Source organism: Micromesistius poutassou (assembly GCF_964030765.1).
Source record: "Micromesistius poutassou genome assembly, chromosome: 4".
Classification (NCBI taxonomy): Eukaryota; Metazoa; Chordata; class Actinopteri; order Gadiformes; family Gadidae; genus Micromesistius; species Micromesistius poutassou.
The window spans coordinates 11085245-11108847 of NC_140274.1; the positions used below are offsets into that span (position 1 = coordinate 11085245).

The following is a 23603-nucleotide window of genomic DNA, read 5'->3' on the forward strand; positions in this document are numbered from 1 at the left end:
GGGCAAGATTAAACCAAGGTAAGATACAGATTCACACGTGCTCCCAGGTCGTCTTATGGACACGGTAAAGAAGGTCGTACATTCATGGTTATTTTTCTTTCCTAGCACCGCTCAAATGATGTGTCCTGTATCTAGTAAGTCACATTTTTGTCCAATATGGTTGGCCTTTAAGGCAACATTTTGTATTTTTATATATATACTGTATATATAAAAATATATATATTTATAATATATTTATATGTATGGTTGGCTTTTACGCCAACATTTTATATTTTTATATATATACTGTATATATGGTTCGAGAAGGAAAGGGGGTGGCTGAGAGGTTACCATAGAGTCCAATACAATAGATAATCTGGGTGTGTGCGTGTGTGTGTGTGTGTGTGTGTGTGTGTGTGTGTGTGTGTGTTAAAGACTTGTGTTGTGTGAAGTGAGAAACAAGCAGGCTTCCTGAGTCTGGGAGAAGATGTTTTCATTATTGAAGTCCTTGCAGACCGTTAACGTAGCAGCCTGTCGGCCACATGGCACAGTTGAGCACGGACCAAGAGCTGCTCCTCTGCTCACCTGAATGAGCTCCTGGCATGCAGACCCACACACGCACACACGCACGCACAAACGCACACACACACACACACACACACACACACACACACAAAAGCATGCACACAAAAGCACACACACACAACCATAAAGCTCGCACACACAAAGCTCGCACAGGCAAAACTTGCAAAAAATACACTGTCCAAGGCACACACTTTCTTTGACACCTCGTGCTTCCAGCCTCCCTCCATTATACGGGCTCTTTGATCAGGGCTCGCTGTGAAGGGGTTGGACCGCCTCTGCGCTCCAGTCCCCAGCTGTGCCAAGCCCTTTGCCATCCCAACCCCTCGGCCATACTTCTGGCTCCACAGATGCCTGCTTCAGGTGTGTGTTTGTGACCGTCTGTGTGTGTATTTCTGTCTGTGTCGGCGCTCATCCGTGTATGTGTGGGTGTGTGTCTGTTGTGTATGTACGAGGGCGATACCCTTCAATGCGCGGTTGTTTTTGTCTTTTTATCGCTCTGCATCCGTGTCCCCACCTGCTGCTCTATCTGAATAACATTACCGTTGGTGCACGCTCAGTTTGCTTCGCCTCTCAGCGGTAGACCTGGCGGTGCTGTCGCTACTCTTCCTGCTAACTGACTAGCCTTCTGTTGGCCAGAGAGCGTTTAAGCCCTGGCGCATGCTCCTGCTCTCTGGCTAGCCCCCTCAGTGGGCAGCCCACTTCAAAAGAAGTAGATTTAATTTGGGCTGGCTGAGACCGATCTAGTCCTTTGCAGGTTAACTGTTTTATACTCTATGAAGTTTTTCCGCTTGTTCGGTGAAGGCTCTATTTGGGAAGATTATTTTTGCTTTGCTTTTCTGACTAATCACACACAGAGCTTACATTGGTGCTCTTCGGTAGAAATTTCGACCCTTTACAAAATGCAAAAGAAAATTGAGTTAGGCGAGGTATGTGATTCTTTATTTGATCTCAGCAAATGTTTTTTCACATTTACCAAAAAGTATGTTGACCGCTTTACCCTGTGCATTCTGTCTCCACGCCTGGCAAGGCCCAATTGCTGCAAGGTAGGAGTTGGCTTTGCCGGAGCGCCTGTTTTACTCTTACTAGTGGTTCTCTTGCACCGAATCACAGTGCATGTGCACGATTTAGATGAGCAGGATAGACAGCCTTTTAAAGCCTCTCGTCATGAAAGCTCCAGAGCAGAAGGGCTTATACAGTATGTGGAGGTGAGATCAGATTAACGGATTAGATGCTGTGGATAAATGTTCTTCTATTTATTTAGAATATTTAGAATGTCATTGGCAAGGCCCGCAGGTGAATTGCATCCAAACAATTAAACAGATGCATGAAATATGACCGTTACCCTCACACATGGACAGACAGACGCACACAGACAGACACAAACACACGCATACACACCCAGTGTCAGGGTGATGCTGGCGGGGTTGTCCATTAACTGTGTACAGAGAGGTTGGTTATTTTCACTGTGCACTCAACTGTGTTATTAACTCACGCTGCACTGAATCAATCGACAGTTCAGCAGGTATGTTGTGTTGGTGTGTGTGTGTGTGTGTGTGTGTGTCTGTCCGTGTCTGCTCATAGGTACGTTCGATGCTAACCTTCCCACACGCACACAGACACTCATGTGCACAGGCACACACCGTCTCCTCCTCCTTAGGCTGCTGAGGGTCAGTGCTTCAGAATCCCCACTGTAGGTTCCTGTGTAATCCCTCACCTCAGATTACACAGTAGATTCACGCCTCTCAGGATTAACCTAGTCCCTCTCACCTGTGTCCTGTACCCCCCCCCCATCGCCACCTCCTCTCTCTCTCTCTCTCTCTCTCTCTCTCTCTCTCTCTCTCTCTCTCTCTCTCTCTCTCTCTCTCTCTCTTCTAAATCCCTCTCACAATGGCTGACACCGTACAGCCATTGTGATTCAACACACACAGGAAAACACTCTCAGAGTTGCAGTTTGCATTCACAGATGTTTCCCACGCAGTGGAAGTGTGCTGAGCTGCAGGTTGAAGTGTGCGTTTGGGGTGGGGGGGGGGGGGGGTATTCTAGCCTGGTTCCTAGCAGTCTACCATCTCTATGGTGTTTACCTTGCTGTTCTACGATGTACATGTGAAGGTGAAGGCGTACATGTGTCATGTGAAGGCTTCACAAAGCCTTCACATGACACAATCTAATGCCTCATCATTGTGCACGTGACCTGTTTACTCGCTCTCTCTCTTGCTTTCTCTCTCTCTTTCTCTCTCTCTCTCATTCAGTATGTTTACATGCACAGCTTAATCTGATTAAAGCCACAGTTCGACTATGCTCCGCAATTGGACAAGTCTGCGTATACATGTAAACATACATATAAATCGATTCATTGGCCGAAGCGTGTCATTCCCCAGTATGATAGGTGGCGCTGTACCCATTTCAACTAGTGGTAATAGAGCCACCGGTTGACCTCTTTATGTCACCAGCAACAACAACTCGCGGACTCCTCCAGCTGCTCTGCCAGCGGAGTCGGCATACGACCGAGAGGTCGGAACAATGGAGCGTCGGAGAAATCATATGGACCCGAAGTGAACTGACAGCTGTCTGCTGAAACATCACTTTCTCCTCCATGTTCGTTTCAATCTGGACTTCAGAAAGTCAAAGCCAAAGTTAATTTCCCCCATTTCTTTTCCCCCATGGGCGAGTCTCCTTCTACTTCCGGCTCACTGCCCCGTGAAAAGATCTCGAGCATTCGCAGAACGCAATTCAACGCATAATCCAATCCCATTCCGTACATGCACGCTTAACTCGACTATGAATTGAATTATCTAGGGGTCTTAATTCGACTATGAGTAACCCAATTTGATTTGATTTTAGCTCGACCAAGGTGTATACATGCATCTTAGTAATCCAATCATAGTTGGACTAACCCAATAATTCGACTTTCTTGATTGTCATGTAAATGCACTGATTGCAGTGGCGATTTATATAAGACTGCAAGGGAAGCTCAGCTTCCCCTAAAATTTAAAAAATGAAATGGTCAAATATGTACTATTGTGTTAACATTTCATTGATTAAAAATGCGTTAGAACACATCCATCTCGAAGACGAGTTCGTTCAGAATCAGCTGCTTATCGCAGGTCGATTGACTCGATTTCCTTCACATACATTCCCGTAGCGTCACAGTGCATTTGCCTGTTGAAGCTCAGTGTCCATCCACTTTAATGGGGCTGCATAGAACAGCTTTTTTTAGTGCGTCGAAAGTCGACGGTCATTGTATAATGCTGCGTTTATGTCCCTCCCACGGACGCTCAGCATCTCAGGGGGTGAATGGAGGAGTGGGCTGGCCTGGACGCTGGGCTTCTGCGTGATGATTGGAGGGTCTGCGAAAGACTGAGTTGCCGTTTGATTGACAGCGATTTTGAACTATAAAAAGTCACTGGAGCTGTCTTCATTCCTCAGTCCCATCGCGGATTTTGCAACCGAGTCGAAAGACGAACTGCAACCTATTTCTTGATATTTGCTTGGTGAAACTGCTAGACAATTTTCATTGTACATTTCATACACTTATTCACACAATTCCTTGCTTCAGTTTAACATAATTCCCACATTTCCTTGTTCAAGTTTAATATTGTTTTGGTAGTTGGCCATCACTTTGATTCAGGGAGCCTGAGGTCTGAACTTCAAGTCCTGTATTCAGATCAGGACTTGCAGGGTGACAGGGGAAAGCTGTGATTTCTTGGTGTTCCTTAAAGACATGGAGTTGGACAGTGCAATGCCTCAGCTTTACAAACTGTTTTCATTAGTGGCAACAATTAGAGCTACATCTGCAGGTGTAGAAAGGAGCTTCTCCTATTTAAAGCGGCTCAAGTCCTACACCAGTAACACAATGGGCCAAGGCCGTTTAAGCAGCCTAGCTCTACTGGCCATTGAGAGGACACTGGTCAAGTCAGTGGAAAAGACAGCTAGTTGGTATGACAGAGCATTTCCTTGAAAAGGAACAGAGAGCATAATTTACATTTATATACATAAATTAACAATTTATATGATGTAGGCCGAAAATTAGCTTCCCCTCTTTGAAAGACCAGCAGCCGCCACTGACGGATTGAGAACTAATTTGGGTTTGTACGGGTGGGCATGTGTGAAGGGTTAAGACAAGGTACAAGCAGAATAGGGGAAACCTATTCAAGTGAACTATGTATGGGCGTAATGATGCCCCCACGGGCCATTCACACATCACACTGGGGGGAAGACAGACTGGCGACACCTCCATGCTGACAACACTTGCTTCTTCGGTAGTTGCTGACTAGGCCTTCCACCGGCGTTCAATCACTGCACCCAATCAGATTGATTGCTTTGTGTGATGCACCAGACCAGGTTTGTGTTCATAAAATGCATTCGATGCTGGCTTTGCCTCGGCCATCTGACTTTCTGATTCTGTCATCTCAGAATGATGTAACACTGATGTAACGCACCACCTTCACCTTGGACACGAAAGCTTGCAGGAATGAGTGAGTCAACCTTTTTCTGGTATCCAACTCTTCACTGACTGTGTTCCCTGAGCTAACGAAGACCTGACTGTGTTTACACTCCGACGGCACTTATCCACGATTGGCTTCTTCTTTATACAGACTTTTTTGTCAACTCCCTGCTGAAACAGTTCCATCATGAACAGCGTCAGCGTTTCCCTGAGACCTTCCTAAAATATAATAACAAAGGAGCATGCACGTTGGAGCTCTTGAGGCTCCTGGATAACCACACACCTCCATTTTCGAGAGGGGTCTGGTTGCAGACTCATGGGGGATTCTGGGAGCTCCACTGTAGAACGGAAATACGTCACCTCCACTATCTACGACGCGCCTCCAGCCACTCTGCTGCCCCCTATTGCGCTATTGGACTAGTACAACACTCAATCGACGACATCTCTTGAGAGGCTTGTAAATTATACAGATGTAAGTTTGTCATGCTTTGATGATAAAGGAGTTACAGAGTAACCGTCTTTCATTTGACTCTTGTCGTGAATAATTTGTTCAGTGAAATTTGATAAAATACGTAAAACGTCCAATTACGGAACATTGCAATACCCTGATGTTTCAGCATTAGTTACGATCTATTTCACAAACATATAGCAGTCTTGTTATTGTTTCACGTTGTTTACAACTTACTTCCTTATTCAAGTGGAGGTGACGTATTTCCGTTCTACAGTGGAGCTCCCAGAATCCCCCATGAGTCTGCAACCAGACACTCTTGCCATTTTCCGCCCCACTTTTCACATTTAGTCACAGCGGTTCATGGGGGAGGTGCAGGACATCAGAGCACAGCCCCACAGAGCTGCAGTAGCCCTGAGTCTTCTGCGTAACTGGGGGGGGCAGGCGGGGGGGCGGGAGGGGGGTCACACAGTGTTCTCTTGAAGCCGGCAGTCAGGGGAAGATGAGGGGAGGGGGAAAATCGAGACACAACTAAACACATACTGTTCATGTTGATTTTTATAGCCCACTTAAAACCACCAGGTGCTTGACCAAGCTACGGAACAAACAACAATAAAAGACAATAGGACACACACTTAGAAAAAGTGATTAAAAGAAAAGATGGATGATGGGGGATAGGTAAAAAAAATACATCAGGAAAAACATCTAGTAGATGGGGCCAATGGGCTACAGAGCGCGCATGCACAAGGTGACACCTGACATACATGCACAAAAACCACATTGACAACCCAGTATAGAGAGGGGCTCAAGGACATATAGACACAGACAGGTGTAAGTGATGCATCCATGATCCACGTTCTGAATGTGCTGGGCACCAGCAGGGCTCCCAGAGGCACTGTTACCACTTCAAGTAGCCAGTCTTTGGTGATCGGCACTTTGGAGACACTTTAGATCTCTCTCTCTCTCTCTCTCTCTCTCTCTCTCTCTCTCTCTCTCTCTCTCTCTCTCTCTCGTCTAATGTGTCTCGCCCCTGGAGGGTTTCTTTAACCTTTTGTGTTTCTGTTTACTGTGGAGATAAACAGACGCTGTCCTGTTGATTCCTCCCCACCACCATGGCTACATGGCGAATGTATGAAATCTACTCAAACGGTTCCTTTAACGGGTTACCTTCTTTATTCTTCATCCTTTTGTTTACTTTTTCCTTTTAAACTGAGACATACAAAAAGTTTATTTTCAATTTCCGTGCTCTTGTTCTGGTACTTGAAGTGTCATATTATGACATATATTTTTTGCTGTGTTGCTTATACTGTTTATTGAGTCCTGTTTTTGCTATCTGTGCTAGGCTTATTTTCTGGCATGGAGTCGAAAGAGGTAGGGAGAGAGGAGGAACGCAGTGGGAATGAAATGACCTTGAGCTACAGTCATTGGTACAGTCATTGGTAACCTTGCAGTTGTCTATTATGGTGATATATAGAGGCCATGACATCAGCTGCATTTGTTGCTGACTGCCGTGTAGAAATGGAGATACAGAGTCAATATTGCATGAGTAATGGCAGTTTCTCAGTTCATTTGTGTGTGTGTGTGTGTGTGTGCGTGTGTGTGTGTGTGTGTGTGTGTGTGTGTGTGTGTGTGTGTGTGTGTGTGTGTGTGTGTGTGTGTGTGTGTGTGTGTGTGTGTGTGTGTGTGTGTGTGTGTGTGTTTGAGAGGGATGGAGAAGAAAAGGGAGGACAGGGAGATACAAAAAAAACCTTTTGTTTTCTCTTTTGTGTGATACACACACACACACACACACACACAGTGAGAGAGCCAGTGTGAGTGTGTGACATTTGTGTATGCTTTGTTGTGTGTGTGTGTGTGTGTGTGTTCACTAGAGAGAGCCAACAAGGTGACTAATGGTCTTTTCAGGCTGTGGGTGAGGCTGGCATTAGGCTGGCATGGCCCTAAAGGAGAGACAATGCATATGGTAATTATGGATAACACCATGGTAGTCCAAAAAAAAACGTAAAGCCATCTTTGAATATAACTCATATGTGTGTGTGTGTGTGTGTGTGTGTGTGTGTGTGTGTGTGTGTGTGTGTGTGTGTGTGTGTGTGTGCATGATAATGGTTTGTGGGTGTGTGTATACTTGCACAGCTGAGACTACTAGGGGTGTAACGATACGCGTATTCAAACCAAAATATTTCGGTACCGGTCTAACGGTTCGATGCACGTTTCATTTTGGTACGTACCCAAATTTTTAATTTTTTTTTATTTTTTTTTTAATTAATTTTTTATTGATTATCACACACTCTGTTAGTGTCTTGTCTTGTCCTGATGTTTGGTGTTGAGGACCACAATGGAAATAAGTCCTGGACTTTATTGTGTTTTTATCCTCAATTGTATTTGATGTCTTTTCATTTGTGTAAGGCATTTGTTTGATACAATTTAATAAATCAAATCAAAATCAAATTGTTTAATAAAATAATAAAAACTGCTGTACCCAAAAACATACCGAACCGTGAAAAAAAACAACGAGGTACGTACCGAACCGTGACTTAAGTGTATCATTACACCCCTAGAAACTACACATACATACACATTTGTGTGTATGTGCTCACCTGAGACGGTGTGTGTGTGTTTGTGTTTGTGTTTGTGTGTGTGTGTGTGTGTGTGTGTGTGTGTGTGTGTGTGAGTGTCTGAGTGTCTGAACGGAAGTAATGGTGTGTGTGTGTGTTTGTGTGTCATTGCATTGCATTGCGGAGACCACACACAGTATACACATGTTTGTGTATGTGCTCACCTGAGACTGTGTGTGTGTATGTGTGTGTGTGTGTGTGTAAATGCATGTATCAGAGCCTGGGTCTCTGTGTCCTCACCCGTGACTGTGTGTATATGTGTGTGTGTGTGTGCAGGCACAGACCTGCGTGTATATGTGTGTAAATACACCTGTGACGGTGTTTTTGCGTGTATGTCTGTAGTACACACTAGCGGGGCAGACTTATGTCCTTGTGTGGAGCCTATCTAAGCAGCCCGGGGCTGAAATTAACCCCCTGTGTTGGGGAAAACCTACTGTGTCGTGTCTCGACCAATAGGTTTCCCCCACCATAGGGAGGCTGGTCAGCCGAGGCTTTCAGGGGAGGTACTTCAGTAAAGGTCATGGAAATTACATACAACCACTACATGAAGGTACTGAATGTACTGAATGCAGAGTGCAGTAGAGTGTTCAGACCACCCTGGGGCTAACCCTACTTCCACCTGGGAGGTCTTCTTTCATCCATTCATGTTGTGTGACGGCTGGCGTACCGACACTACCGGAGTGCCCCCCGGGCTAGGTGCTGAATCCCCGCTATCTCCGGCACTGCTTTAATTCCCTCTGACCTTCGCGTGGAGGGTAGCATAGAGGGAGCCAGCGCCAAGGAGAGGCTCACCCACCCTCAGGGAAGGGAACTTTGAACTTTGTGTGACGAGAGAACGGCCGGGTTTCTGAAACTAAAACAGTTTACTCTCCTCAGTAAACAGTTAGGAACCAAATCTGTTCATTTGCAGATGTCCACGTTTAGCCAATCCCTATTTGCAGAGCGGAGCGCTTCCTTGCCAATTCCGTTATTGTCCCAGCTGTTTTTGCTCTGCAATTTCAGGGCAAACTATATGAGATAGCCTATTTCATTAATATTGGAATAGTGTTCTGTGTGGGGATGTTGCTGGATGGAAAAATAATGGACGGAAATGAGAGATGGAGCAGATCCAAGGTAATCAAACATGGCAGACAGGATAACATATGTCTGTACAACAAATACATGGAATATTCTACCCACATCAAGTTTAGTATTTTTTTCCCCCTTCCAATACACACACATGAATATCATGAGCAACGGTATATTAAATTAGTTAAATGTACCCTAGGTTCAATGGTTACTACAATGGTTGTTCCTCACCGTGACATCAAGTCAATGGTTCCCTGACGCTTTGTGCTTGTACATGGTCACTGTGTAGCGGAGCACCTCTGTAGAGAAAGGGTGTCCTAGAGACAGCTTACCTTCCCACTCTGTTTACGCACCTCATCCGGTGTGTGTGTGTGTGTGTTAACCAGCACTCTGCTGTCGAACAGCTGATCCTTCTGACCTCCTGATGACACACAACACATACACACAAGCACATAAACACACACGCACACACAATCACACACACATAAATATTCACAAACAGACACACACATTCACATGTCAAACACAAACACACACATATATGTAGGTATGTTTGTGTGTGTGTGTGTGGCTCTGACTGCAGGCCAGGCCTATGGAGGGGGGAGAAGGGTGAGTGACAGGTAATGACACCCACTGAGAGCTGAGCGGTCCCAGAGGGCCCGCTGCCTGATCACCTGCCACACACAGCGCCTGTCTCACATCGCTGGGGTCTGTTGCCGTGGTAACATTGCACACAGCAAGAGGCTGCATTCGACATCATCATCAAACCCCTCCTTCTTGTCTTCTATCTATAAGTTGTGCTAATGACTATTTGTGGTTGTCTTATCTCATTATCTCCTTCTGTGATCAGGTCTTCAGAGGCCATTAGATCTCTCCCTCTTTATTTCTCGACCTCTCCATCTCTCTCTCAAACTCTCTAACTCTCTCTCTCAAACTCTCTGTCCAACTCTCTCTATCTCTGTCTCTCTCTGTCTCTCTCTCTTTCTCTCTCACTCTCTCCCTCTCTTTCTCACACTCTCTCTGTCTGTCTCTTTGACGGTCTCATTACCTATAAATTTTTCTCTCCCTCTCCCCTGACCAGTGTTTCTCCAACTTGAGAACTCAATCTTACTCAAGCAAAGCTCACAATCGCTCTCTCTCACTCTTCGTCATTCAGCCCAGTTTTCCATCAACCTTACTCCCTTCCTTCAATCCTTCCTTCTTTATTGAGTCTGAGACTGCTCTACCCCCCCCCCCCAAGTGGCACCTACACCATTTTGTTTATAGAGCAAAGGTATGACTTACAAAACACAACAGAGATTATGCTTACAACTGCCAGCGCTCACCGTAGCAGCTGTTCTGATTGTTGTGTTCCACTACTGCTACTGTCTTTGACCCATAAGGCCAGACTATCCTGGTAAATACCAGCTGGTTAGACCCACTGGGCTACAATGCCTGTGCTGCTTCAGAAAACAACAACATAAAAGTGGCCCCATATGGGAGATGGCAAACCATTTGAATCGTAATCAAGCTTAGTCTGATTGATTTGAGGTTAGAGTGGGGGAAACATATGATCACTATCAATATTATCTGATGACTGTGGTCCTTACATGAGTGCATCACAGTTGTCTTCATAGGGCTTTGTATATGTCTTCCAAAACTCTCCTGCTTGCTCTCTGTCATACATGTGTATGATGGCGTTTAGGAAGGATTAGTAAAGTTTATTGTATCATTTGCCAGGTAGTATTTTATGCGGAACACTAAATCACAACCGGGCATGGATGCTTGTGTGGCTATAATGGCCAAGAGGCAACAGGAACAGTCATGTATGAATATAATCTAATCTTAAGCATCTTGCAGAGCCAAACAGATAAGATTGTTTGGCCTACAGCTATCCTGCCCTTGTAGCTGGTTTAATTCATCGTGTAGCACTTTTCTGTTCAGTAGTATCTTGTTTGTAGTTGCTTTGGACAAAATCAATGAAGGTAAGTATCGTTTTAGACCGGAACCGGAACATGGCATTGGAGCACCACAGCACTCAGTGTATGATATATGTGTATCTCAACCCCTTTGGTGAACGCTGCTACCTCTCTGAGAAATGAGTCAACCTGAGTTACCTGAGTCAAAAATATATTACACTTAAGTCCTGACAGATATATGTCCTCGTCTCTTGCCTGGTCTGCCTGCCAGCATGCACATATGCGTTCTGATACTGCTATAAAGGCAAAAAGGCTGCGCCTGCAATTCAAGGTCGTCTCAGGGCTGGGAACCTTGACCCTGGCTGTGAGGAAATGCTACCCAGTAGGGTAGCAGTCTAAACAAGGACAGTAAACTGTGTCTCACACTCTCTGCCCCCCCCTATCTTTCCATAACAACCATGACCCTCATCTATCATGTGTGTCTGTGTGTTTGCGTGTATTGACTTGAAGCATTGACTTGAATACTCATCGCAGTATTTTTTTTTTCAGTTTTCTGTGTGTTTGTGTGTGTATTACGAAATCTTGTACACATTTAAGTTTCAATCTTTGGATGGATGCCAGGGAGGCAAAACTGAAATTAAGACAGAAAATAGTGTTTGTACTGGAATACCGGACTCAGGGAAATATAGTGGAGGGGTCACTTTGCATTGATGGGTCAGCCGCACCGCCCCAGCCAATAGTGGATGGGGAGCGATGGAGCATACAGCACTGCTACCAATATTCATGCAGTGCTTCTGACTTGTGGCTCTACTCGGACAAACCTTTGGCTGCAGTCAATACGAGTTCATTTATATCGATTATAATCAACACAACACAGCTCTCGGGTAGCTTCAGGCGCCAGCTTTGGATAGCCTCAGGCGCCAATCCCGGATCAACCTCTGTGTCGGGCCTTAAAGAAATAGTGTATCCCCCAAGAAACAAGTCAAACGCAATGTTTTGTTTATTTTCCTTCTGCTCACAAGTATTATCTGTGTGTCCATCCAACGGCAGGTAAATACTTACCTTCGGCGCTGTGTGTAACTTGACATAGTTGTCCAAAAACACATTGAGACAAGTCACAGAGCCTTCGCCTTCTTATGCACTGGAAACACAACTTTTCCTCCCTGTGCATTTTCCTGGCAGTTCTCCCCTTCCTCCTAGAACACCTTTGTTGGGTAACTCCTTGGATGATTTGAAGCACTAAAATAAGTGAGGGATCGTCTCCTTCCTCTGCCCGCTGCTTGACAGAGACTTTTGAGGAAAATGTAGGAGGCTTGATAACAGTGGTACACTCATGGCTTTACTTACCAAAGGGGGACATTAAAGTGGCTAGAGTGTTTTTCTCACAAGCAGAAGATGCTGTTCTGTTTCCAGGAGACTGGGGTTTTAGGTAAAGTGATGATCCGGCAAAACAGGAACTGTACACCATGCATGAAAAACAAACATTTACAAAAACACTTATAGATCATCCCAAGGGACCTGCCCGTTTAAATAAAGGTGTCCTCTACAATAACATCATACTTATTAGATTCAGAGCCTGGGGTTGTTTCTTGGATTGTAAACATACATAGATGGCCTATTTCTCTCTTGATTAAACAGGATTGCTGTTGCATCTTTTCCCTCCCTCGCTCTCTCTCTTTCTCTTTCTCTCTCTCTCTCTATGTCTGTCTATCTGTCTCTTGCTCTCTTTTTTTTTCCTCTCTCTGTCTGTATGTATGTCTGTCTCTGTCTCTCTGCTGTCTGTCTGTCTGTCTGTCTGTCTGTCTGTGTCTCTCTCTCTCTCTCTCTCTCTCTCTCTCTCTCTCTCTCTCTCTCTCTCTCACTCTTTCTCTTTTAGTCTTTTAGTGCCATCGACATAAAGCCATGTAACGTACAGGAAAATGTATGCGGGCCCCCCCAGAGGCAACGTGAATCACATTTGTATTCATTTATTTTTTAAGTGCAACGATTTACCGAGTCATATTTCTGTGTTTTTTATATTCAATGCCCTGAGGGGGGAGGGGGGGGGGAAATGAAATGTGTAAACACGTCACGTTTCCTGTCTCGCTGTATTGTTTCTGGGAGACTTGCGTTTTCTTTCATCAGGAGCCCACCACTTTGTTTATTTGTGTTTATTTCATTCATTCGTCTCTCTCCTCAGTGACACCGCGTCTCTGCCTGTCACCCAGCAGCTGTCCGTCCTAAACCGCCGTACAGACAAATGGCAATGACCGACTCAAGGACACCCGCCCCCCATCCGTTCCTCCCTTCACAAATCAATAACGTTGGACCGTAGCTCATATTATTTCACCTCTGCTTATCTTGCCCACACTCCATCAGCATGTCATATGTGTGTGGGGTCTGTTCCATTTTAGCATTTGAAGATATTATTTGCCAATATTTGTGTTCCCTTATCTATTATTATTTCCTTTTCATCTGGGTCACCCATATGGTTCCCTCTGGCACCCAGTTCACCCATGCGTGTTCTAAAGAAACATAATGCTTTCTATTGTCGTTATTTCATCCCAGTGACCCTCATTTTCACTCGTCTTCAGCCGTCAGTAGGCTGAGGAACACGGAGCCATTCTGGTCTCCTCACCTCCCCGATAGATCACACACACACACACACACACACACACACACACACACACACACAAGCAGGCACAAATTATGTGTGTAGTGAGTGTGTGTACTCAAGACGCACACACACACACACACACACTACACACATAAACACTTGCACACACAAACACTATACACCATACCCACACACAATCACACACACACACACACACACACAACCCATTAAGGCCCTCTTTTTAATCACTGAGATGAAGATTAATGGGGTGTTGAGATGGACGACCTAAAGTCTTAACGGCAAATAAATAAATAACGGTACATGTGTGTTGAGTATCAACTGACGGCTGATCAAGTGAACACTCGCTGGTCAACCCTCCTCCGCTTTACCATTTAGTCACACTTTAATGAGACTTAGCACATTGGTGTCTCCACAGTCCACACAATATGATGTGTGTGTTTGTGTGTGTGTGTGTGTGTGTGTGTGTGTGTGTGTGTGTTTGAGCAAGAGGGCTATAATTATATTATTTGACGGCAGCTTCATGTCACCAGGGCTTCTGCCAGCGGGGGGTTTTCTAATTATGTAAGATAGCACCTCTGCCTTTCTCGACAGCACACACCACAAGGCCTGTGTTGAAGATGGATTAAGGTAGGGAGCTTGAAATACCATCGCCAGTGCAGTCAGACAGGCCCTCTGATTGGCCTGTGACGGCAGAGTTCTGAGAAGTTAATAAATGAAACGGCTATCAGACCTGTTGGGGATGATAAGCATGTTGTTTTTCTGACAAACAAATGCACAGGAGAGCTTGGCTGACACAAACACGTGCATGCAAACACACACACACACACACACACACATACATGTACACACACACACACACACACACACACACACACACACACAATGAAACATCAGTGAAATTACTGATGCAGTGCTGTGAAAGGCATCGAGTGTCTCAGTTAATTAATGTCACTGTAGCATTCAGAAGAGGAGCTGTAGTGTCTTGGAAAAATTGCAGAGCAATTCAACTTTCATACTGTTATGTTCCGTCAGTTAACATGGAAATTAAAATGATTAAACAATCTTCTGAAGGCCCCTTTGTGTTTGTGTCAAAGACCTTCTTTATTATTTGTGTGTGTGTGCCTGTTTGCGTGTGTTACACAGCAATATAACAGCAATTCGATTAAGAACCCTTAAAAAAGAAGATACAAATAAATGTTATCTCATCATTCTGATTATGTTATGTTAATAGAAGCCAGCAAGTCTTCTTTCTTTGAAAGGGACAAAACCTAACTTATCCATTCACCACCAAGTAGGTCAAAGGTATGACAATGAACAGTTATTTTTTTCGGTAACTTTACAGAGATGCTTGACAACACAGCAGAAACCTTGTAATCTTGTCAGCAGGAGCACACACTCATGTTTCTCTGCACTGCTATGTTTTCAGTAAGCCTCAAACAACAAGTGTAAATGTAATCACTCCTGAGAACATGCCAGGGTCTACCAATGACTCAGAAAGTCAGAAAAACAATGCTGTTTGTGTGATACTGGTTATTCCACATGGACGGTGCTGATCTCTCAACGTGTTTAAAGCCCACTCGATGATCCATCTGTTTCTAACTGAAGCTCTTCATAAGTGGTGCAAGCATATGGGGGATAACTATCAGCCTGAATTTTAAGCAAACAAATCTTGCCCGGCATGCATCCATAACCCATGTACCACATTGTGTCCCAGGAAACTCTAGGCAGCTGATTTCAAAAAGAAATATATTTGTGTGTCCATCCTTAATGAGAGTATCACATGAACTTCTGCCCCTCTCGTTACCCTCGCCTCCCAGGACAGAGCACTAAACTGCTGGTGTTAACTGGTGGTGTTGACCTCCTACACAAGGTGAGGGGCCAGTTCATTACCCTGCTGGTTCATACCCGTGCTGAAGAAAAGGAAGGCCTCATTAAAAGAATAGACGAAGCCAGTGGATTCCCTCAAAGCAAGAGTACATATTGCATTTGAAAGGGGCCTTGGTCAAGGCTAAACTATCATAACAAACAGACGTTGTCCTGCCTTGCTCGGGCTCACTATGCCCCAATGTTTTACACATAGCTCCATTTTCTGCCCGTTTTCATGCTAGGTTTCGATTAATATACGGATCCATCTGTGACACACACAACTGCACACCTACACCCACGCAAGCACGCTCACACACCCACACATGCATGCACGCCTCCTTTCTTGGATAATGAAAGTGAAATTGAGCTGTAAACTTTAATGTTCTAACTCTAGTGTAAATGATGCGCTCACTCGGATAAAGGACCAATGTGACAGCTAGCATCGAGAGAGAGAGAGAGAGACAGAGAATTGTGCTAAAGGGGCGTTGCATTGCATCATAGGATTATGACAGTTATTGACGGCTGTCAATGTGAGTGACAAGGTTATCACACCTCAAAAACGGTTTTACAGGATTCGTGTGCCTCAAGTACATCTTCACAACCAATTGCAGATAACACGTGAGATGACATTTCAGCTCCTGCGGTGCCAAAACGTGAGGCTCGGGGACCTTTGATCGAGGGGACCTCGGCTTTATTCACGACAGAATCAAACCAGTCGGCGTGGCAACCCTTCGATCGAGGGTGACTTTGTTTTATTAACACTAGAATGAAACACGTCGGCGTGGCAACCCCTTCGACACTACATTCCCGGCGGTGATGTATATATGCATTTCCTCTTCTGAAAGCAATCCCTCTCCTGCGTGCACTCTTTCTCCCGCGCCTGCGTTCCCGGGCCCCCCCCCCACCCGGTCCTGCAACGGAACCACTCAAGGCCGCTCATTGATTGGTTTACCAGGGTTCGTGGGGTGCTCCATGTTCTCAGTGTGAACATTGCGCGGTGACCCTGCTAAACCTTGCTTGTTTGGCTCCCGTCACGTATTGACCAACCTCAAATGTCAAAGTCCGGGGGGGGACCAGGGTTCGCCCGGGATTATACACTGGCCAGAGACGTGTGCGGTGTGCGTAAACCACTGGGATCAAAGCACCGTTTGTGTGTAGCGTGTTTTTATTTATTTTCTTTTTTTATTTACTCCCTTAGGTTGAGTGTCAGCTTTGAATGCGGCCACGAGGGCAAAACAGAATGTCTCATTGTTGCGCTTTGCATGGTTCTTGATTGAAAACGGAGACTAGAATTGAAAATGCATTTCTTGATGGCCGATAAATGTACAAGACTTATGCCCATGTTTGGAAGTGAGGAAGGATGGCACATCTTAAGAAATCTTCAAACCATGAAGCAGGGAGGCCCATCATCCGAATTTGGGATTAATATCGACTATATACAGTGTTTCCCATACATAGACCAATGTGTGGCGCAGCGCCACAGATTCAACAACGAGCGCCACAAATTGATTCCGCTTTTTAAATGTATTTTTATTTTAACACGATTTTTAAGTAGAAATATCTCACGCTCTCACGCACACGCAACAAATGTCACACCCAAAAAATAAAAATACCCGTTAGACATCTCGTTGCTTCGGACGAGTACTAAATTGCTGCGGCTGTCCCCCCCCCCAACAACTCCGCCAGCCCGTAATCCCGTACCCCCCCCCCCCCCCCCGTCAACAATCCCGTCCGCCCGCAATCCAACACAACAATCCCGTCCGCCCGCAACTCAACCCCCCCCCCCCCCCCCCCCCCCAATGTGTGGGGCACATCGTGAAATATTCTTTATTTATTCTATTAATTCGTCTTCATTTAATCTTAAAAATATTATTAAGTCAAATTATTTTAGTTGTACATTTCATTAAACTCCATTAAAGGGCATTCAACTCTCCAGTCCCAGTTAAACCACTGTTAAAACCTCACATGACCTTTCTGTGTTTGCTTTTGGCTCCTCATCATTGCATATAATTACTGCACACTGAACACCGAAGGCATCAGACAAAGGATCATTAGCTTCATCCCACTTAGAAGGGGCTAGTTATCTTTATTATTTCCACCGTGTTATTGCAGACCATTTTGTTTGAACATGGATACTCACCGATTACGCTCCTTAAATGCCATAGGATTGTGCTTCTTGTCATAAAAGTTGACCCATGAGTTTATTAATAGTCAAAGACAATACACACGCTGTTCGACTTGTGTACATTAATGCATTATTGCACCTTGTTTATTGAAGACCCCGTTCTTGTCAAGGAACGGTTCTGCATTGGGTTTGTTGTTTTCATGCATTTTCCTTTTTTGTAGAAGATAGTAGAAGATAGTAGAAGATAGTAGAAGATTGTAGATTTTTTCTATCCTGGGTGAGATGTTTTTTACCAGCAGAGCCTAGTTTCACCCAACAGCTGTGGCAAAGGGTTCCTATCATAAGTGTTCACACCATCTAAGGACATTCTCTCTGGTGCAAATGAGTGCGCCCTCAAGACCTCAGTTCGTTATGGTACAATAGCATTAATACACCCAGCTCCCTGACTGCAGGGACCAGGCTCACTTAGAAATCTGGATAAGAAACAACTTTTCAATGGACTGACTGAGAAACCTAGTGCCTCTTCTCCTCATTATTGTTCTTAAATAATGAATAAGCAGACACGCATTCCCGCACAATAATTATGTTAACGTGAACACAACGGGTTTGAACCATTGCAGATGATGTATTATTCATAGTTTTTTCATCACTATCTCATTGCACTGCAGTGCTTTGATTTGATTTGTAAAACAAGGGACTATCTATAAGCAGGGTTGACTTAAAGAAATACCCAAGCCACATCATGTTCATGAAGCTCTCTTTTTGTGATTTTGTTCGATCATGTGCTATGTAACTGGTATAAATATAACAAGCAAAAGTTCACCTTTCATGGAATGTGTTGCACCTTCTTTTGTTCAACTTTGTTCAACCACAAAGACACACAGGTTCATCCACAAACACTAACTTAATAATATCCCTCTGTGTTTCCCCGCACAGCCGCCATCCTCGATGACCCGATGGAGTGCAGCAGAGGCGAGCGTCTGGCCATCACGCTGGCCAAAGACAGCATCAACCGCAACAGCAACCGCTCCACCACAGGGAAGCTGGAGGTGGACATCTTTGAATTGCTTCGGGACAGCGAATATGAGATGGGGGAGACAAGTAAGTGTGTAGTGTGTGAATGTATGGGGGGGTCTGTGTGTTTGTGTGTTTCTCGGGGTGTGAGGTGTGTTTGATGGGGGGGGAGGGGGGGGGAGGGGGAGGGAGCGGGGGTCTGTGTGGGACATGTGTGTTTCGGGTGTTTCTCGGGGTGTGGGGTGTGTGTGTGTATGGGGGGGGGGGAATCTGAGTTCTGTGTGTTTTTGTTAATTCAGACAGTGGTACCAAATTGGGGAAGAAAGGCCTCAAAACGAAACATGGCAAAATCAATAACACACGCAGCACATATTAATTTTAATTACAACAAATGTCTTTGACTTTGATTTCGAACGCAGCATTACGCCTGTTAAGTTTACGACTATTGTGAACAAAGTTAAATAAATGATTGAACCTCGCTGACAAATGTCACAGCGTGACAACAAAACAACAAAACAACAAAACAATCGGTCCTACGTTGACGGTGGCGTATTATGTGTTGGCTCCGGCTGACCTCTGTAAGCTTTAATGTAAGTGAGGATGGGCTGAACAAAAGTACCTTTTCATTTAAATTAAAACCTAATGTTTCAATATAAGCTGAATGTGTTGGAGGGCAAACAAATGACGCTATTACATTCATTAGAGATATTATTTGCTGCTTATCGTATTTGTTGCCACACACGTCTTTTACACATACATGTGTGGTAATGGATTATTGTAAAGAGAGAGTTAACACACTCTTAAATAATATTTCATAAACAATATTTTACACAGATAATTTTAGAAATCAATCTACAAGAGATTGTTTTAGGAATTTATTCTCACACTACTTCATTTTTAACCCACATCAACAAGGTAAGGAATGCCTTATTGTTTCACTGAATCAATATTGCCACATTTATGTGGCAATATTTATTTAAAGTCACATTTATTTGATTTGGTGGTTATACAAGCATTTATTTCAATACTTTTTTAAGCCAAATAAGAAAAGGCCAATTTCATTTTCATGGTTTCTTTAACGCAACAAGATAGAAGGAAATGCTTTTGCTTCACATAGATGGGACTGTTCTTTAAATTGCACCATTTTTAATTGTCTGCCAATTACTTTTGTTTGTAATACTTTGGCCTGACTTCCAATGAAAATCGTGTTGAGAAAACAGGAGACCTACGCTCTGGCTTTTGTGCATTCGCTGCCAGGAGTTTGTATAATTAATGTTAAGGTCCTTGTCTCTTGAAGGTCGTTATTGAATAGCACCTCTTTATATTTAAGAAATCTGGTTATTCTTCAGTCCCAAAAAGAGCCTTTTGGTCCTATGCTGCAGGTCTTTTAAATGTCCCCATGGCCATCCATGATAAAAGAGAAGCACATTTGACCTAACTTTGTGAAATGCCATCCCACCACAATTTAGTAAGAGAGGGAAACTGGCTCTGAGGGATTAAAAAAAACGATATATATATATTATGTAATTTTAAGTGCTTTTACCAGTCTTTCAGCCCTCTGCAATGTGTGTTGTTTAATTACTTTTTGCTTCCTTGTCTTGTTTTTTCAATTCTTCCTATATATTATTCTCACTATCACTCAGGGAACTACCACAAACACCCAAACACCTACACCTAACAAACGCTGTTCAATCAAAGTAGTGGACAGGCTCAGATCAATGCTGAGTCCTGGTAATGGACTTTGGGCGGTGTGACCTGCTGGCCAGGGTTTTTTTTCGCACAATCCTTTTCCAACGATTCATTAAATTATTAGATTTCTTGATGATGTCAGTGGACAAGGGGTCAGTGACTGCAAATGACTGTCAAGAGGTGAACGAATACAAGCTGTTGAATTGCTCCACTTGCCCTTCTGCTCTCACATACACACAAACACATTTCAGGATTTAAATCCATTCATTCTATGTCTGCCCATGCAGCCACTTTGTGTGTTGGTGTTTGTGTGTGTGTGTGTGTGTGTGTGTGTGTGTGTGTAGTCCAGCAGGCTCAGGGAGCCACAGTGTGTGTTCATTCCATGCAGGCCCCATAGGTGACAAAAGGGATTATATATTAATCATTCGATTCACTGCTTGGGGATTAACTTCCAAAACTTGGAAACCCAGCTAGTTCATGCATTGAACTGCTTCCATATCCCACAAGCATAATGTGTACACATTCAAAAATTCATGATAGATTGTCAATTGACACTCATGTCATTGCCTGCACACATAAAGATACACAGGTTTACACACACACACACACACACACACACACACAGTTGTGACTGACTTTGACAACATTGACCGTAGCGGTTTTATTTAAAGCCTGGGATTAACAAACAACAAATCATGTTCCATTTTTCTGTTTGCAAACTAAGAGCCTGGGGCATAAGTATTCATGAATGAGAAAATATTGATTGATTCCCAAATGCATTTTTTTGCATCTATAAAAGCAGGGGGGGGGGGGGGTTGTATTTGTTGTTTTAATAAAAACTGAAAGCCATTCATGTTGATCAGCAGCTCGATGTACGACGTCTCCGCTTTTGGGATTGCTAATTCTTTCCCCTCTCACCTGATTCATCCGTTGCCGTCCTTATTTTCCTTGCTCTGTACGTCAGTCAAATCCATATTCATATGAAAGATTGTGTGTCTAGATGAGTCGCGCTGTGATGATCAGCAGTGGAATAAAACAGTGTTTGTAGTCTTCTATCCCGTTGAAACCTAATTTCTGCACCGTCACAGTTATGGCAAAGGGAAGCGCTAGGCGACACACACACTCATTACCAGCCTGATTATCAAGTCTTCTGGGTAATGGAGACAGTAAATCGATGAGGCAGTTGTAGACATAAATCGTTGAATCAAATAAATTTGCTAATTTGCAATGTAAGCTATTTGTCCACAGAGTATTAACCATGAAAGCAGAACAGCTGATTAATATAAAATGGCTTTGTGTTAAGTGGTATGGTGCAACTATAGAATAGAGTGGTTAGGGTGTTCAGCTATACCAGCCATAAGGAACTGGGTTCAATCTCGTGAAAGTGTATGCTAAATGACTAAAACTCAAATATCTAATGTCACATTGCCATTTACAAGCGAGTGCTTATGACACTGCCAGACCTCAAGATAAAATGACAGCGATATGCCGATGGCGGCAAAAGCATCCATGAATCATCGTACGTTTAATGTACACACTATGAGGAGTAGAGCAGTGCTCGCAATGGCTGCTGTCTGTTTGAAAAGAATATATTCAACATATGGATATCAACACACTTATAACCTATTATACTATTTTCCTTAAAGGAACACTCCACCCATTTGCATTAAGCTTTGCATTGTTAGAAACCCAGTCATATTTTTGAATGGTCGTGCAACACTCTCATTTTCCCCTGAGACGGGAGAAATCTGTATTTACCTATTTCACTTCATCCTACAATGACGCAAAAATCGTCGTTTTACGTCATTGTAGGAGGAAGTGTAAGAGGGGGGGGATTTCTATTAAAACTACAAGGACTAGTTCCCACCCTTTCAAACCTGCCCATAGGGGGTGGGACCTAATGCGCTAACACACCTATCACAGATCAGTGCCAGTGCCGAATACGCAGATGGATTCAATCATAGGGGCAATGTTAGGTGGCAAAGGAGGTTGTGGTTGGGTGAGTGAGGAGGTTGGGTCCTTGAATGTTATGTTTGGGTTGCGTCTGTTTTCTATGACCTTCTCAATTAGCGTCTGGATGAACTTGGTGGTGTGTGGCTTATAGACTTTCTTGAATATCCATTGCTTGGACTTTTTGCAGAAGACCTGCTTGACGCGTGGTTCTCCTATAAATGACAAGGATTATAATGATTACACAGATATCTGAATGAAGATTTGACTAGTTCGTCCTCTTCTGATGATGAGGACAACAACGCTGCAGCATACGTCATTGCTTGAGTCTGAAATGTCATACGTTCAATAACTTTAAAACATTTGAATAACGTCAGACTAACACAGTAAAACATGGTGGATTTACATCGCTAATAGCAAACTTGTATAGAACGTGTAGAACCTAGCTAAGTGTCTAACGTTACATTGCTAACTTTGCTTCCTCATTGCTGACGAGTGGAGTTAGCGAGGCAGACACATTAGAACAACAAGCGACCAAAACATACAAGATATTTACTTTGTAAACAGCCAAATCATATGAGATGTGCTGCTTTACAGCAGACGACTATATCAGTCTGTGTTCTCAGTAGCCGCTAGCTGCTAATAGAGTCGAGTCAGAAAGAGCCTTACCTCCAGGCATTTGCGTTTAGCGCAGCTTGCACTGCCAGCACTGCTAGTTCCAGACGTTCCTGGCTGTTCGTCGTCATCATCTGGCAAGGTAAATATCGATGGAATTGCGGTTTTCACAAGCGCGGGTCTCTTCACTCCTAAGGGGTTGGGTTCGAAGTCTTCTGGCTTGAAATGTAGACTGCACACCGTCTGATTTGTTTAGTGCTTCAATGGCCTCTCCAAACTTCGGGTTATTGATAGCCCGTAGCCACTTTTTGCACAACTCCAACTCTTTGGGTAATCTATAAAAACTTACTCCGTGTATTTTCCTTGTCCTGGCTGAACATCCCGGTACCATGCAAGTGCACACCATTTCGAAACACAAACGAGGACTCTGAGTAATTCACTAATGAGTTCGCAAACTAATTCTTCACTAGGCTCTCGTGGTAGCGTAGAGTGGAGCTCTAGATCCTTGGTGTGGAACTCTAGATCCTTGGTTGATAGATTGATGGGCGGAGTTCAACCAATGAGTTCAACAGTGGGAGTGGCCTGTGGAGCTGAGCATTGCAATGCATTATGGGGATTGTTGTCTGCAATCCACAATCGCTTAAGCCCAGTTCAGACCAAAGATTCGCGACGCAACGACTTGCAACGAGA

General features: G+C 44.0%; 1 protein-coding gene across 2 annotated transcripts in view; it reads left to right on the forward strand.

Annotated features, from left to right (window-relative positions):
- grik4 (glutamate receptor, ionotropic, kainate 4) overlaps window positions 1–23603 on the forward strand; it is a gene marked incomplete at both ends in the record, with an annotated part of 136235 nt that overhangs the window by 8883 nt on the left and 103749 nt on the right. For both annotated transcript variants that reach the window (XM_084467098.1, XM_084467099.1), the window contains one exon: window positions 18582–18746. In XM_084467098.1, the coding sequence (XP_084323224.1) occupies window positions 18582–18746 (165 nt within the window). The remainder of the gene's footprint in view (window positions 1–18581; window positions 18747–23603) is intronic.